General features: G+C 42.0%; 1 protein-coding gene across 1 annotated transcript in view; it reads left to right on the top strand.

Moving 5' to 3' along the window:
• The window catches only part of LOC132900386 (NACHT, LRR and PYD domains-containing protein 12-like), a 103,126-nt gene that overhangs the window by 74,968 nt on the left and 15,643 nt on the right, over positions 1-12,515 (top strand). Inside the window, exons 11-14 of the mRNA XM_060942451.1 lie at positions 1,376-1,549; positions 3,705-3,878; positions 4,655-4,828; positions 5,590-5,763. Coding sequence (XP_060798434.1) covers positions 1,376-1,549; positions 3,705-3,878; positions 4,655-4,828; positions 5,590-5,763 — 696 coding nt within the window. The remainder of the gene's footprint in view (positions 1-1,375; positions 1,550-3,704; positions 3,879-4,654; positions 4,829-5,589; positions 5,764-12,515) is intronic.

Raw genomic sequence — 12,515 nt, 5'->3', positions numbered from 1 at the left:
GTGTGTGTGTGTTTTCGTGACTACCGGTACATATGTGCACACAAAATCACGACAGAGTCAGCCCAGGTTTAGCAGCGATGCTATCACCAGCACCAGTGTTAGAATTAGCATCTGTATGAGCATTAGCGTCAGGAATGTTTGAAATACATGCTAATTCTCACTAATTTTGGTGTTTTTAAAGAAGAAAGTCAAGACATTGGGTTTTATGCAGCCAAGTTTATTTAATCAACATTTCGGGTTTTTTTACTTTTGGAAGCATATTTTGGGTGCTTGACCTTAATTTGGGCGCTTTCGACGTTATCTGTCGCAGGTTTCATGTCACTGAAAGGCCTGAGAGGTTTTAGGTTCAACATCAAATATCCTGAGGAGGAAAATCATTACATTTAATTTCCTATTAATGTCTCTTTTTCCTGATCTGATCACAGTATTTCTGTATTCAGTGTTTGTAGTAGTATAAACAGATCAGGGCCGAGTTTCCCAAAAACACAAACATCATTGTCTAATGGTAGAGCGAGCATCACTTTGAACTCTCTCTCTGCCAGTTACAATGATCTTCATTTTGCAATGATTTTTGGAAACTCAGCCCTCATTGTTCTTTTAAATTTGATTACTAACACACACACACACACACACACACACACATACACACACACACAGGGTCTCATTTGTCAATCTTTTCATAAAATTGTGTGTAAATACTTGTGAAAACCAAACTGAGTTAAACATTTCATGGCACGGTGGTGTAGTGGTTAGCGCTGTCGCCTCACAGCAAGAAGGTTCTGGGTTTGAGCCCCGTGGCCGCCGAGGGCCTTTCTGCGTTGAGTTTGCATGTTCTCCCCGTGTCCGCGTGGGTTTCCTCCAGGTGCTCCGGTTCCTCCCACAGTCCAAAGACATGCGATTAGGTTAATATGGGACGGCCTTGGGCTGAGGTTCCCTTGAGCGAGGCACACAACTCCCCGGGCGCTGTTAGCATGGCTGACCACTGCTCTGGGTATGTGTGTGTGCTCATTGCTCACGTGTGTGTTCACTGCTTCAGATGGGTTAAATGCAGAGAGAAAATTTCACAAGTGCGTGATGAATAAAGTTGTGCTTTCTTTTTCTTTTCTGACAGAAAGGCTGATTTTCTTTGTAAGTTTGTGCTTAAGTTGATCACCCGTAATGTGTGAAGTGTGTTCCTGGTACAGCTGATTTGCATGTAGTGACGCCCACACACACTTCTATAAGTCGCTCTGGATAAGGGCGTCGACTAAATGCTGTAAACATAATAACAATAAGTAATTTAAACTCCACAGTATATTCCAGATATAAAAGTGCAGTAATCCATGAAAATTATATAAACTGAGAGAGTGAAGAGTGTGTCATTGTCTCTCTGCAGGTTGTGTTATTGTGAAATCTCAGATGAAGGCTGTGCTGCTCTGACTTCAGCTCTGAGATCAAACCCCTCACACCTGAGAAAACTGGGTCTGACTGGGAATAAACTCAGAGACTCAGGAGTGAAGCGTCTCTCTGCTGTACTGGAGAATCCTCACTGTAAACTGGAGACACTGGGGTAAGATCATCTCTCTGAGAGTCACATGACCTGGTCCTCACTAAGACACATTTAGCATTTGCTGCTAATTTTAGATTGTACATGAAAAGGAAATAAATATGATTTTTTGGAGCCCAGAGTTCTTTTTTTTTCAGGAAGGAAAAGAGAGAGAGAGAGTCTTTGACTTTTACGAGGCCTTACATTCATATTTAGCATGTAAATATTTACGTCTAACATATTTCAGAAGAAGAAGAAATCTTTATTTCTCACATGCACACTTCAAGCACAGTGAAATTCATCCACTGCATTTAACCCATCTGAAGCAGTGAACACACACACGCACACACTCAGAGCAGTGGGCAGCCACACCAGAGCGCCCGGGGAGCAGTCGGGGGTTCGGTACCTCGCTCAAGGGCACCTCAGCCCAAGGCCGCACCACGTCAACCTAACTGCATGTCTTTGGACTGTGGGGGAAACCGGAGCACCCAGAGGAAACCCATGCAGACACGGGGAGAACATGCAAACTCCATGTAGTTGGAGTCTTGTGTGTTCTCCTGCTGCAGCTTTGTGGGATTAGTGACGGTCTCAGTATCAGCATTAATGCCGGTATCACCACTAGCACTACTGCTAACATCTGGAGTTGTCGTGGAAACTCTCCAAGTCTCCAAACAAAAAATGATTCAAAGTCCAAGAAGTTGCAGAAAGTTTTAGACTTTTATTCAACCAGTAAAAGCCGAGTTCCGTCTGCAGATTGAACCGACTCAAAAATGACAAAGTTCTCATTTTATACTGTCTCAAGGACAAAACAGTGTATACAAATAATTTCATTGGTTTTCATGTCACATCGTACCACTTCAACATTTTCTATTGGCCAGTACATCTCACGCTTCTCATATTTTGTATCAACTGAGCCAAATTTTCCAGTAAGAACGATTAATTCAGAAAATCAAAGCATACGATAAGATGGGGTATGGTATAAACAACACAGCATTCAGAGCGTACAGTACATGATTCAAAATGACTGGGTTCAGATCAAGTTTAAGGCTAATACAGGCTGCAGGTGCGAGTAAACAAACCACTCGTGGCCTTGATCAGTCTGCTACTCCATATAATTTAAAAAAAAGAAAATGCACTCTGCAGCTTCTAACACGACCCAATTTAGAACGGCCTGATAAAAGTACTCCGTCGGTATGCACACACTCCAGAATGAACAGCTGGTTAATTCCACATGGTCTTGGCTTTCTCATTCCCACATATGATAATGCTCCAGGTGTTGGAGTCAGAATAATACACTTAGCACAAAACAACCTTCAGTATAAACAATGTCTTTGCTGTATTTTACTGTAATTATGATCATTCATAACCCAATTTATTATGACTTTTAATAGAATTAACTTCATTTATTCAAATTAACATGCTCAGCTTTGAATTAATATATAATCAGCATAAAAAGAAATTATTGTATGTGTGGTTATATGAATCAGAGTACATTTGCGATTACGTAAGGTGTGTGTGTGTTTTTGTGACTACATATGTGCACACAAAATCACGACAGAGTCACCTCAGGTTTAGCAGCGATGCTATCACCAGCACCAGTGTTAGAATTAGCATCTGTATGAGCATTAGCGTCGGATTGTTTTCAGTGTTAGCATCGTTAGCATTACTGCTGGGCTCAGCACTGACCTCTTCTGCTCTCCTGCTGACGGTCTCCGCCCTGCTGGTGCTGTATCTCGGCCGTGTCGCCCCCTGAGCTCCCCGACTGCACAGCTCTGTGTCACCAACTCAACTTTTTATCCCCGATGTCCCCACACTGGAAACATCTCAGGCTTTCAGTCCTGGTGAACACAGTGTAGCTGCTATCACCATGTTTACATTTAAAACTTATATCGAGGGTTTCATCTCAGTTATTAAGAAACATAAAAACCTGCATGTGAAAAGATACGACATGTTTCACTGCCGAGTTTTTACAGTCAAGAGGAATCATTCTCATGGAGCTCAAACCCACACTAAATAGAATTTGTTAATTAGTTATTACTCTTGTATAATTCATGACTCAAGTTTCTGTATTTCATTGTGATTAAAGACTGCAGTGTCTCTTTGATGAAAAAGTTCCTGCTGAACTGATCTGTGTGTCCTGAACTGAGAGAGTGAAGAGTGTGTCATTGTCTCTCTGCAGGTTGCGTTATTGTGAAATCTCAGATAAAGGCTGTGCTGCTCTGACTTCAGCTCTGAGATCAAACCCCTCACACCTGAGAGAACTGGATCTGTCTGGGAATAAACTCAGAGACCCAGGAGTGAAGCGTCTCTCTGCTGTACTGGAGAATCCTCACTGTAAACTGGAGACACTGGGGTAAGATCATCTCTCTGAGAGTCACATGACCTGATCCTCAGTAAGACACATTCTCTAATAGTGAGACTGAAGCAGAGGTTTTAGGTTCAGCATCAAATATCCTGAGGAGGAAAATCATTACATTTCATTCCACATTGATGTTTTTTCCTGATCTGATCACAGTATTTCTGTATTCAGTGTTTGTAGTAGTATAAACAGATCAGGGCCGAGTTTCCCAAAAACACAAACATCATTGTTTAATGGTAGAGCGAGCATGACTTTGAACTCTCTCTCTCTCCCAGTTACAAAGATCTCAACTTCCCAATGATTTTTGTAAACTCAGCCCTGATTCATCTTTTAAATTTGATTTTACACACACACACACACACACACACACACACACACACACACACACACACACACACACACACACACACACACACACACACACACAGGGTCTCATTTATCAATCTTTTTGTAAAATTGTGTGTAAATATTTGTGTAAACCAAAATGAACTAAATATTTCTGACAGAAAGGCTGATTTTCTTTGTAAGTTTGTGCTTAAGTTGATCACCCGTAATGTGTGGAGTGTGTTCCTGGCACAACTGATTTGCATGTAGTGACGCCCACACACACTTCTATAAGTCGCTCTGGATAAGGGCGTCGGCTAAATGCTGTAAACATAATAACAATAAGTAATTTAAACTCCACAGTATATTCCAGATATAAAAGTGCAGTAATCCATGCAAATGATATAAACTGAGAGAGTGAAAAGTGTGTCATTGTCTCTCTGCAGGTTGAGTTATTGTGAAATCTCAGATAAAGGCTGTGCTGCTCTGACTTCAGCTCTAAGATCAAACCCCTCACACCTGAGAGAACTGGATCTGACTGGGAATGAACTCAGAGACTCAGGAGTGAAGCGTCTCTCTGCTGTACTGGAGAATCCTCACTGTAAACTGGAGACACTGGGGTAAGATCATCTCTCTGAGAGTCACATGACCTGATCCTCAGTAAGACACATTCTCTAATAGTGAGACTGAAGCAGAGGTTTTAGGTTCAGCATCAAATATCCTGAGGAGGAAAATCATTACATTTAATTCCACATTGATGTTTTTTCCTGATCTGATCACAGTATTTCTGTATTCAGTGTTTGTAGTAGTATAAACAGATCAGGGCCGAGTTTCCCAAAAACACAAACATCATTGTTTAATGGTAGAGCGAGCATCACTTTGAACTCTCTCTCTCCCAGGTACAATCATCTCAACTTCCCAATGATTTTTGTAAACTCAGCCCAGATTCATCTTTTAAATTTTATTTTACACACACACACACACACACACACACACACACACACACACACACACACACACACACACACACACACACACAGGGTCTCATTTATCAATCTTTTTGTAAAATTATGTGTAAATATTTGTGTAAACCAAAATGAACTAAACATTTCTGACAGAAAGGCTGATTTTCTTTGTAAGTTTGTGCTTAAGTTGATCACCCGTAATGTGTGAAGTGTGTTCCTGGCACAACTGATTTGCATGTAGTGACGCCACACACACTTCTATAAGTCGCTCTGGATAAGGGCGTCGGCTAAATGCTGTAAACATAATAACAATAAGTAATTTAAACTCCACAGTATATTCCAGATATAAAAGTGCAGTAATCCATGCAAATGATATAAACTGAGAGAGTGAAGAGTGTGTCATTGTCTCTCTGCAGGTTGTGGGATTGTAAAATCTCAGATAAAGGCTGTGCTGCTCTGACTTCAGCTCTGAGATCAAACCCCTCACACCTGAGAGAACTGGATCTGACTGGGAATAAACTCAGAGACTCAGGAGTGAAGCGTCTCTCTGCTGTACTGGAGAATCCTCACTGTGAACTGGAGACACTGGGGTAAGATCATCTCTCTGAGAGTCACATGACCTGATCCTCAGTAAGACATATTTAGCATTTGCTGCTAATTTTAGATTGTACATGAAAAGAAAATAAACTTGATTTTTTGGAGCCCAGAGTTCTTTTTTTTTTCAGGAAGGAAAAGAGAGAGAGTGTCTTTGACTTTTACGAGGCCTTACATTCATATTTAACATGTAAATATTTACGTGTAACATATTTAAGAAGAAGAAGAAACCTTTATTTGTCACATGCACACTTCAAGCACAGTGAAATTCATCCACTGCATTTAACCCATCTGAAGCAGTGAACACACACACGCACACACTCAGAGCAGTGGGCAGCCACACCAGAGCGCCCGGGGAGCAGTCGGGGGTTCGGTACCTCGCTCAAGGGCACCTCAGCCCAAGGCCGTCCCACGTCAACCTAACTGCATGTCTTTGGACTGTGGGGGAAACCGGAGCACCCAGAGGAAACCCATGCAGACACGGGGAGAACATGCAAACTCCATGTAGTTGGAGTCTTGTGTGTTCTCCTGCTGCAGCTTTGTGGGATTAGTGACGGTCTCAGTATCAGCATTAATGCCGGTATCACCACTAGCACCACTGATAACATCTGGAGTTGTCATGGAAACACTCTAACTCTCCCAAAAAAAAAAAGTTTTTATTCAACCAGTAAAAGCCGAGCTCCGTCTGCAGATTGAACCGACTCAAAAATGACAAAGTTCTCATTTTATACTGTTTCAAGGACAAAACAGTGTATACAAATAATTTCATTGGTTTTCATGTCACGTCGTACCACTTCAACATTTTCTATTGGCCAATACATCTCACGCTTCTCATATTTTGTATCAACTGAGCCAAATTTTCCAGTAAGAACGATTAATTCAGAAAGAGTCAAAACATACGATAAGATGGGGTATGGTATAAACAACTCAGCATTCAGAGCGTACAGTACATGATTCAAAATGACTGGGTTCAGATCAAGTTTAAGGCTAATACAGGCTGCAGGTGCGAGTAAACAAACCACTCGTGGCCTTGATCAGTCTGCTACTCCATATAATTTAAAAAAAAGAAAATGCACTCTGCAGCTTCTAACACGACCCAATTTAGAACGGCCTGATAAAAGTACTCCGTCGGTATGCACACACTCCAGAATGAACAGTTGGTTAATTCCACATGGTCTTGGCTTTCTCATTCCCACATATGATAATGCTCCAGGTGTTGGAGTCAGAATAATACACTTAGCACAAAACAACCTTCAGTATAAATGTAGCCCACTTCTCACAATTACTGCAGAGAGGGGCCCTGGGTTCGTAAAGCAGCTATTTTAAAGGAACAGTCCACCGTATTTCCAGAATGAAATATGCTCTTACCTGAATTGAGACGAGCTGCTCCGTACCTATCCGAGCTTTGCGCGACCTCCCAGTTAGTCAGACGCACTGTCACTCCTGTTAGCAACGTAGCTAGGCTCAGTATGGCCAACGGTATTTTTTGGGGCTGTAGTTAGATGCGACCAAACTCTTCCGCGTTTTTCCTGTTTACATAGGTTTATATGATCAGTGATATGAAAAAAGTTCAGTTACACAAATTGAAACGTGGCGATTTTCTATGCTATGGAAAGCCTGCACTATAATGACAGGCGTACTAACACCTTCTGCGCGCTTCGGCAGCGCATTGATACGGAGCTCAGATATCAATGCGCTGCCGAAGCGCGCAGAAGGTGTTAGTACGCCTGTCATTCTTGACAGACACATTCATCTGAGACACAAAACTACATACTTTGTCTCTTAAACAAAAAGTTCACACTCGCCATCATGCCTCTCCGTCCACTCACTCTCTCTCCTCGTGGTGCTTCTCTCTAGCTCCCTCCCACAAAAATTTACCCAGGAGATTCTTCACAATAAAAGGAAATACTTAAAATTTGCACATTTGTGTCCTTTTAAATATCTTTTTAGCATATTTATTACACTATTCTTTTATCAACTATTTTAACCTTTATGAAATATCTTTTCCACACTTTTAATCACATTTTTAATCAACCGATGAACATATTAAACTATTTATTATTTATTATCTCGTCATGGATAGTGATTTTTTTTTTAACAGGGTTACATAAACAATGTCTTTGCTGTATTTTACTGTAATTATGATCATTCATGAACCAATTTATTATGACTTTTAATAGAATTAACTTAATTTATTCTTTACTGAAAATGAACATACTCAGCTTTGAATTAGTATATAATCAGCATAAAAAGAAATTATCGTATGTGTGGTTATATGAATCAGAGTACATTTGCGATTATGTAAGGTGTGTGTGTGTTTTCGTGACTACATATGTGCACACAAAATCACAACAGAGTCACCCCAGGTTTAGCAGCGATGCTAAACTTATATCGAGGGTTTCATCTCAGTTATTAAGGAATGTAAAAACCTGCATGTGAAAAGATACGACATGTTTCACTGCCGAGTTTTTACAGTCAACAGGAATCATTCTCATGGAGCTCAAACCCACACTAAATAGAATTTGTTATTTTATTATTACTCTTGTATAATTCATGACTAACCGCGAGTTGGCCTAGTGGTTAGCCTGTCCGCCTCTCAATTGGGAGATCACGAGTTCTATTCACGGTCGGGTCATACCGAAGACCATCATAAAAATGGTACCTACTGCCGTCTGGCAAGGCACGCTGCAATACAGATATGAGTGGGGAGTAAAACTCTCGCGGTTCCCAGAGGACGAGCCGCCCACTGTAACCCAAGCTATGTAATAGGCGAGAGGCCGAGGGCTACGGAAATGGAGATCGATGCTGCCCTATGTGTCACATGGCATGGAAAGGACTTTGATTTGATTTGATAATTCATGACGAAGTTTCTATATTTCATTGTGATTAAAGACTGCAGTGTCTCTTTGATGAAGAAGTTCCTGCTGAACTGATCTGTGTGTCCTGAACTGAGAGAGTGAAGAGTGTGTCATTGTCTCTCTGCAGGTTGAAATCTCAGATGAAGGCTGTGCTGCTCTGACTTCAGCTCTGAGATCAAACCCCTCACACATTCTCTAATAGTGAGACTGAAGCAGAGGCAGGCCTTTCAATTACATAATTTGTGCTACACCCTGCATTTCTGAATTTGGGCTTTTTCTGCGTGCGCAAAGTGCTGTTTTCCCAGGGCTCTGTGTTTAAACCTGCTGCTGCTTTTTTTGCTACAAAGTTATGAATAAATAAATAAATCTATGAATGTTTTTTTTTTACCTTAATTGCAAAATGTCTCCAGCATTAATCCCTCTTGATGTACATGACAAAAATAATTAGAATACGGTTAGTTATTGTTTAAAAGATATATGTTGGTGCCTGAGGAGAGCCTGGAGGAAAGGAGCCTGGGAATGAAAAAGCAAGTTCTGCACTGTTGCCATCAAAGGGACAAACCTGTAGCAGACCTGTGACACAAAAGGTTTTTCAGTCACATCACAAGAATTGGCAGTGCAATTCACAGCATGTAGTCAGGTAAAAGGTCTTAAGCCTCACTCACAACCCGCCGTACATGCTGCTATGGGCGGTCTACGGTAAAAAAAAAAATTGTCAAAACCGTGCTTGAGAGTTGTGCGATACTTGCATGTGTTCAGCGCCGTAGAAGGTCACAGACTGCCCGTGGAGACTTTTGGTCCTGCACATGCAAATTCTACAGGTCTTACGACAAATCAAGAACGCATACACTACGTATGGGACCCGTACTCCTTTTGTACGCCTGAACCACGTCAGCAGCGCAGCTAATAGGGGCTTTTTGCGATGACAGTAAGACGCATGAGTGACGCACGGGCATTGTACAAGTGACGTGCCTCAGAAGTACTACACAAGTATTCCACACTTGCTATTTGTGTGGCCCGCAAGACAGAAGTACATCTCACTTTCTGCCACTATGTGTGGTGTGCACGCAGCGCACGCGACTGGCACGTGACCTGAAGGGCAAGACTCTGGGTATATATATGGGGGAGGAACCAAGGACCCGATCATATAGTGTGTAGCATCGTAGAAAGGAAGAAGACCACCTCATTTGCTGTTTTTATTTGAGTATATGTTAATTTACCATGCAAACATCAAATAATAAAACATCAGTATAAGGGAATAATGCATTTTATTACGTTGTAAAAAATCCCAACTAAATAGCCCAACAGTTTGAGCACTGAAACGCACTCTGACTCCGAGCTGCTGTCCTGCTCCTGCTGAGTGGTGGGACGGGGTGTCGGGATGTCCTTGTCCTCATCACTGAGCATGGCACAATGGCCTGACAGCGATGATGGGATTGCAGTGTCCTCACTTCTGGGTGTCGTTAGCTGAAACACATGAAAATCAGCATATATAATATTAATTACATAAGCATATCGATCCTGAAATGAATGTTTAAAGCATGTGTATTTACCTGTGGAAATCCCTCTGGCGGGCGGCTGTGCCTTCTGCCGGCTTGAAGGCAAACTTCTCCCTGTCCGTGCAGGGCTCGCCGGTGCTGCTACCATCATCATCAAATTCTTCCTCCTCCTCCCCCTCTGCTGTTTCAGGCTGGGTTACTTCACTTTTGCTCGCTTCTTCCTGGGTCCCATTTTCTAAACTTTAAACTGAAAATTTTTAAATTTTTCTCACAAAATATCCAATGTTCTTCAGTCGAAAGACAGATGCAGAATGCTGCAGACACGCTGGTTTTATACCCACTCCTGGCTTGCATCACACGCACGTTATGAGTGATTGAATTGTGATAATCACGTGCGTCACACGCTTCACAAGTGCGGCCCAAACTCGTAGCGCAGGAAACTGGTAAAATGCAAGTCACGCACTCCACACTCACTGAACACGCACTGATCACGTGCGTCAGACATACGCTTTCCACGGGCTAACGGCGCAACTTTTCCCACGCCTCGAGGAAGTCAGGCGTGCAACCTGTACTTGACAAGTACTTTGCCCGTACTCCTCCCCCAAACTTTCCCCCGGGTTCACCGTGACCCTGTGGCACATCTGCGAGCTACCAAACCCTGCGACCCGTGTGTGTCCAGAACACTTATGGTGGGTTGTGAGTGAGGCTTTAGATTAAATGAAAGGCCAGTGTCTAAGACTATCATCAACAAGAGGACCAAGCTCCAAGTCACTGATTCCACCCACACTTAAACAAGATGCAAGCTGTATCTTAAATACACACAGTCATGTCCTGAATAGCTCTCTTTTATTCAGTATTTTAGCTGATTTAAATCCTATGACACTAGGTATCAGAGAGCTGTTGCTGTTAAGGTCAGATAATATGGGATATTGGGCTATTTTTAGGTTTTTAAATGATACAGGAATTATTAGGAGAATTTAGCACAATAGGGTAGTAAACATTCTGGTTCACACTCCAGTCCAGAAGGTGGTGGTAATGCACCTAAAAGCTGTTTGACAACCACCGTAAAACAATATAAAAGAAGAAGAAAGATGTGCAAATCCCGCTCTGGTCATTGAAATCATGGCGTGCTGATCACCGTTGATGGAGAATTCGTGCTCTGCGCGAGGCTTACGGCTAGTTTGATGAACCCGGAACAACATGGGAATGGCGTGGATTTTGCGTCAATTATGAGAAATACATGCTAATTCTCGCTAATTTTGGTGTTTTTAAAGAAGAAAGTCAAGACATTGGGTTTTATGCAGCCAAGTTTATTTAATCAACATTTTGGGGTTTTTTTACTTTTGGAAGCATATTTTGGGTGCTTGACCTTAATTTGGGCGCCTACGACGTTATCTGTCGCAGGGTTCATGTCATTGAAACGCCTGAGAGGTTTTAGGTTCAACATCAAATATCCTGAGGAGGAAAAGCATTACATTTAATTTCCTATTAATGTCTCTTTTTCCTGATCTGATCACAGTATTTCTGTATTCAGTGTTTGTAGTAGTATAAACAGATCAGGGCCGAGTTTCCCAAAAACACAAACATCATTGTCTAATGGTAGAGCGAGCATCACTTTGAACTCTCTCTCTGCCAGTTACAATGATCTTCATTTTGCAATGATTTTCGGAAACTCAGCCCTCATTGTTCTTTTAAATTTGATTACTAACACACACACACATACACACACACACAGGGTCTCATTTATCAATCTTTTCATAAAATTGTGTGTAAATACTTGTGAAAACCAAACTGAGTTAAACATTTCATGGCACGGTGGTGTAGTGGTTAGCACTGTCGCCTCACAGCAAGAAGGTTCTGGGTTTGAGCCCCGTGGCCGCCGAGGGCCTTTCTGCGTTGAGTTTGCATGTTCTCCCCGTGTCCGCGTGGGTTTCCTCCAGGTGCTCCGGTTCCTCCCACAGTCCAAAGACATGCGATTAGGTTAATATGGGACAGCCTTGGGCTGAGGTTCCCTTGAGCGAGGCACCCAACTCCCCGGGCGCTGTTAGCATGGCTGACCACTGCTCTGGGTATGTGTGTGTGCTCATTGCTCACGTGTGTGTTCACTGCTTCAGATGGGTTAAATGCAGAGAGAAAATTTCACAAGTGCGTGATGAATAAAGTTGTGCTTTCTTTTTCTTTTCTGACAGAAAGGCTGATTTTCTTTATAAGTTTGTGCTTGAGTTGATCACCCGTAATGTGTGAAGTGTGTTCCTGGTACAGCTGATTTGCATGTAGTGACGCCACACACACTTCTATAAGTCTCTCTGGATAAGGGCGTCGGCTAAATGCTGTAAACATAATAACAATAAGTAATTTAAACTCCACAGTATATTCCAGATATAAAAGTGC

This window comes from Neoarius graeffei, chromosome 16 (assembly GCF_027579695.1).
Source record: "Neoarius graeffei isolate fNeoGra1 chromosome 16, fNeoGra1.pri, whole genome shotgun sequence".
NCBI classification, from domain to species: domain Eukaryota; kingdom Metazoa; phylum Chordata; class Actinopteri; order Siluriformes; family Ariidae; genus Neoarius; species Neoarius graeffei.
Note: the sequence above shows the minus strand (reverse complement) of the source record. Positions and strands in the feature narration are given on the sequence as shown.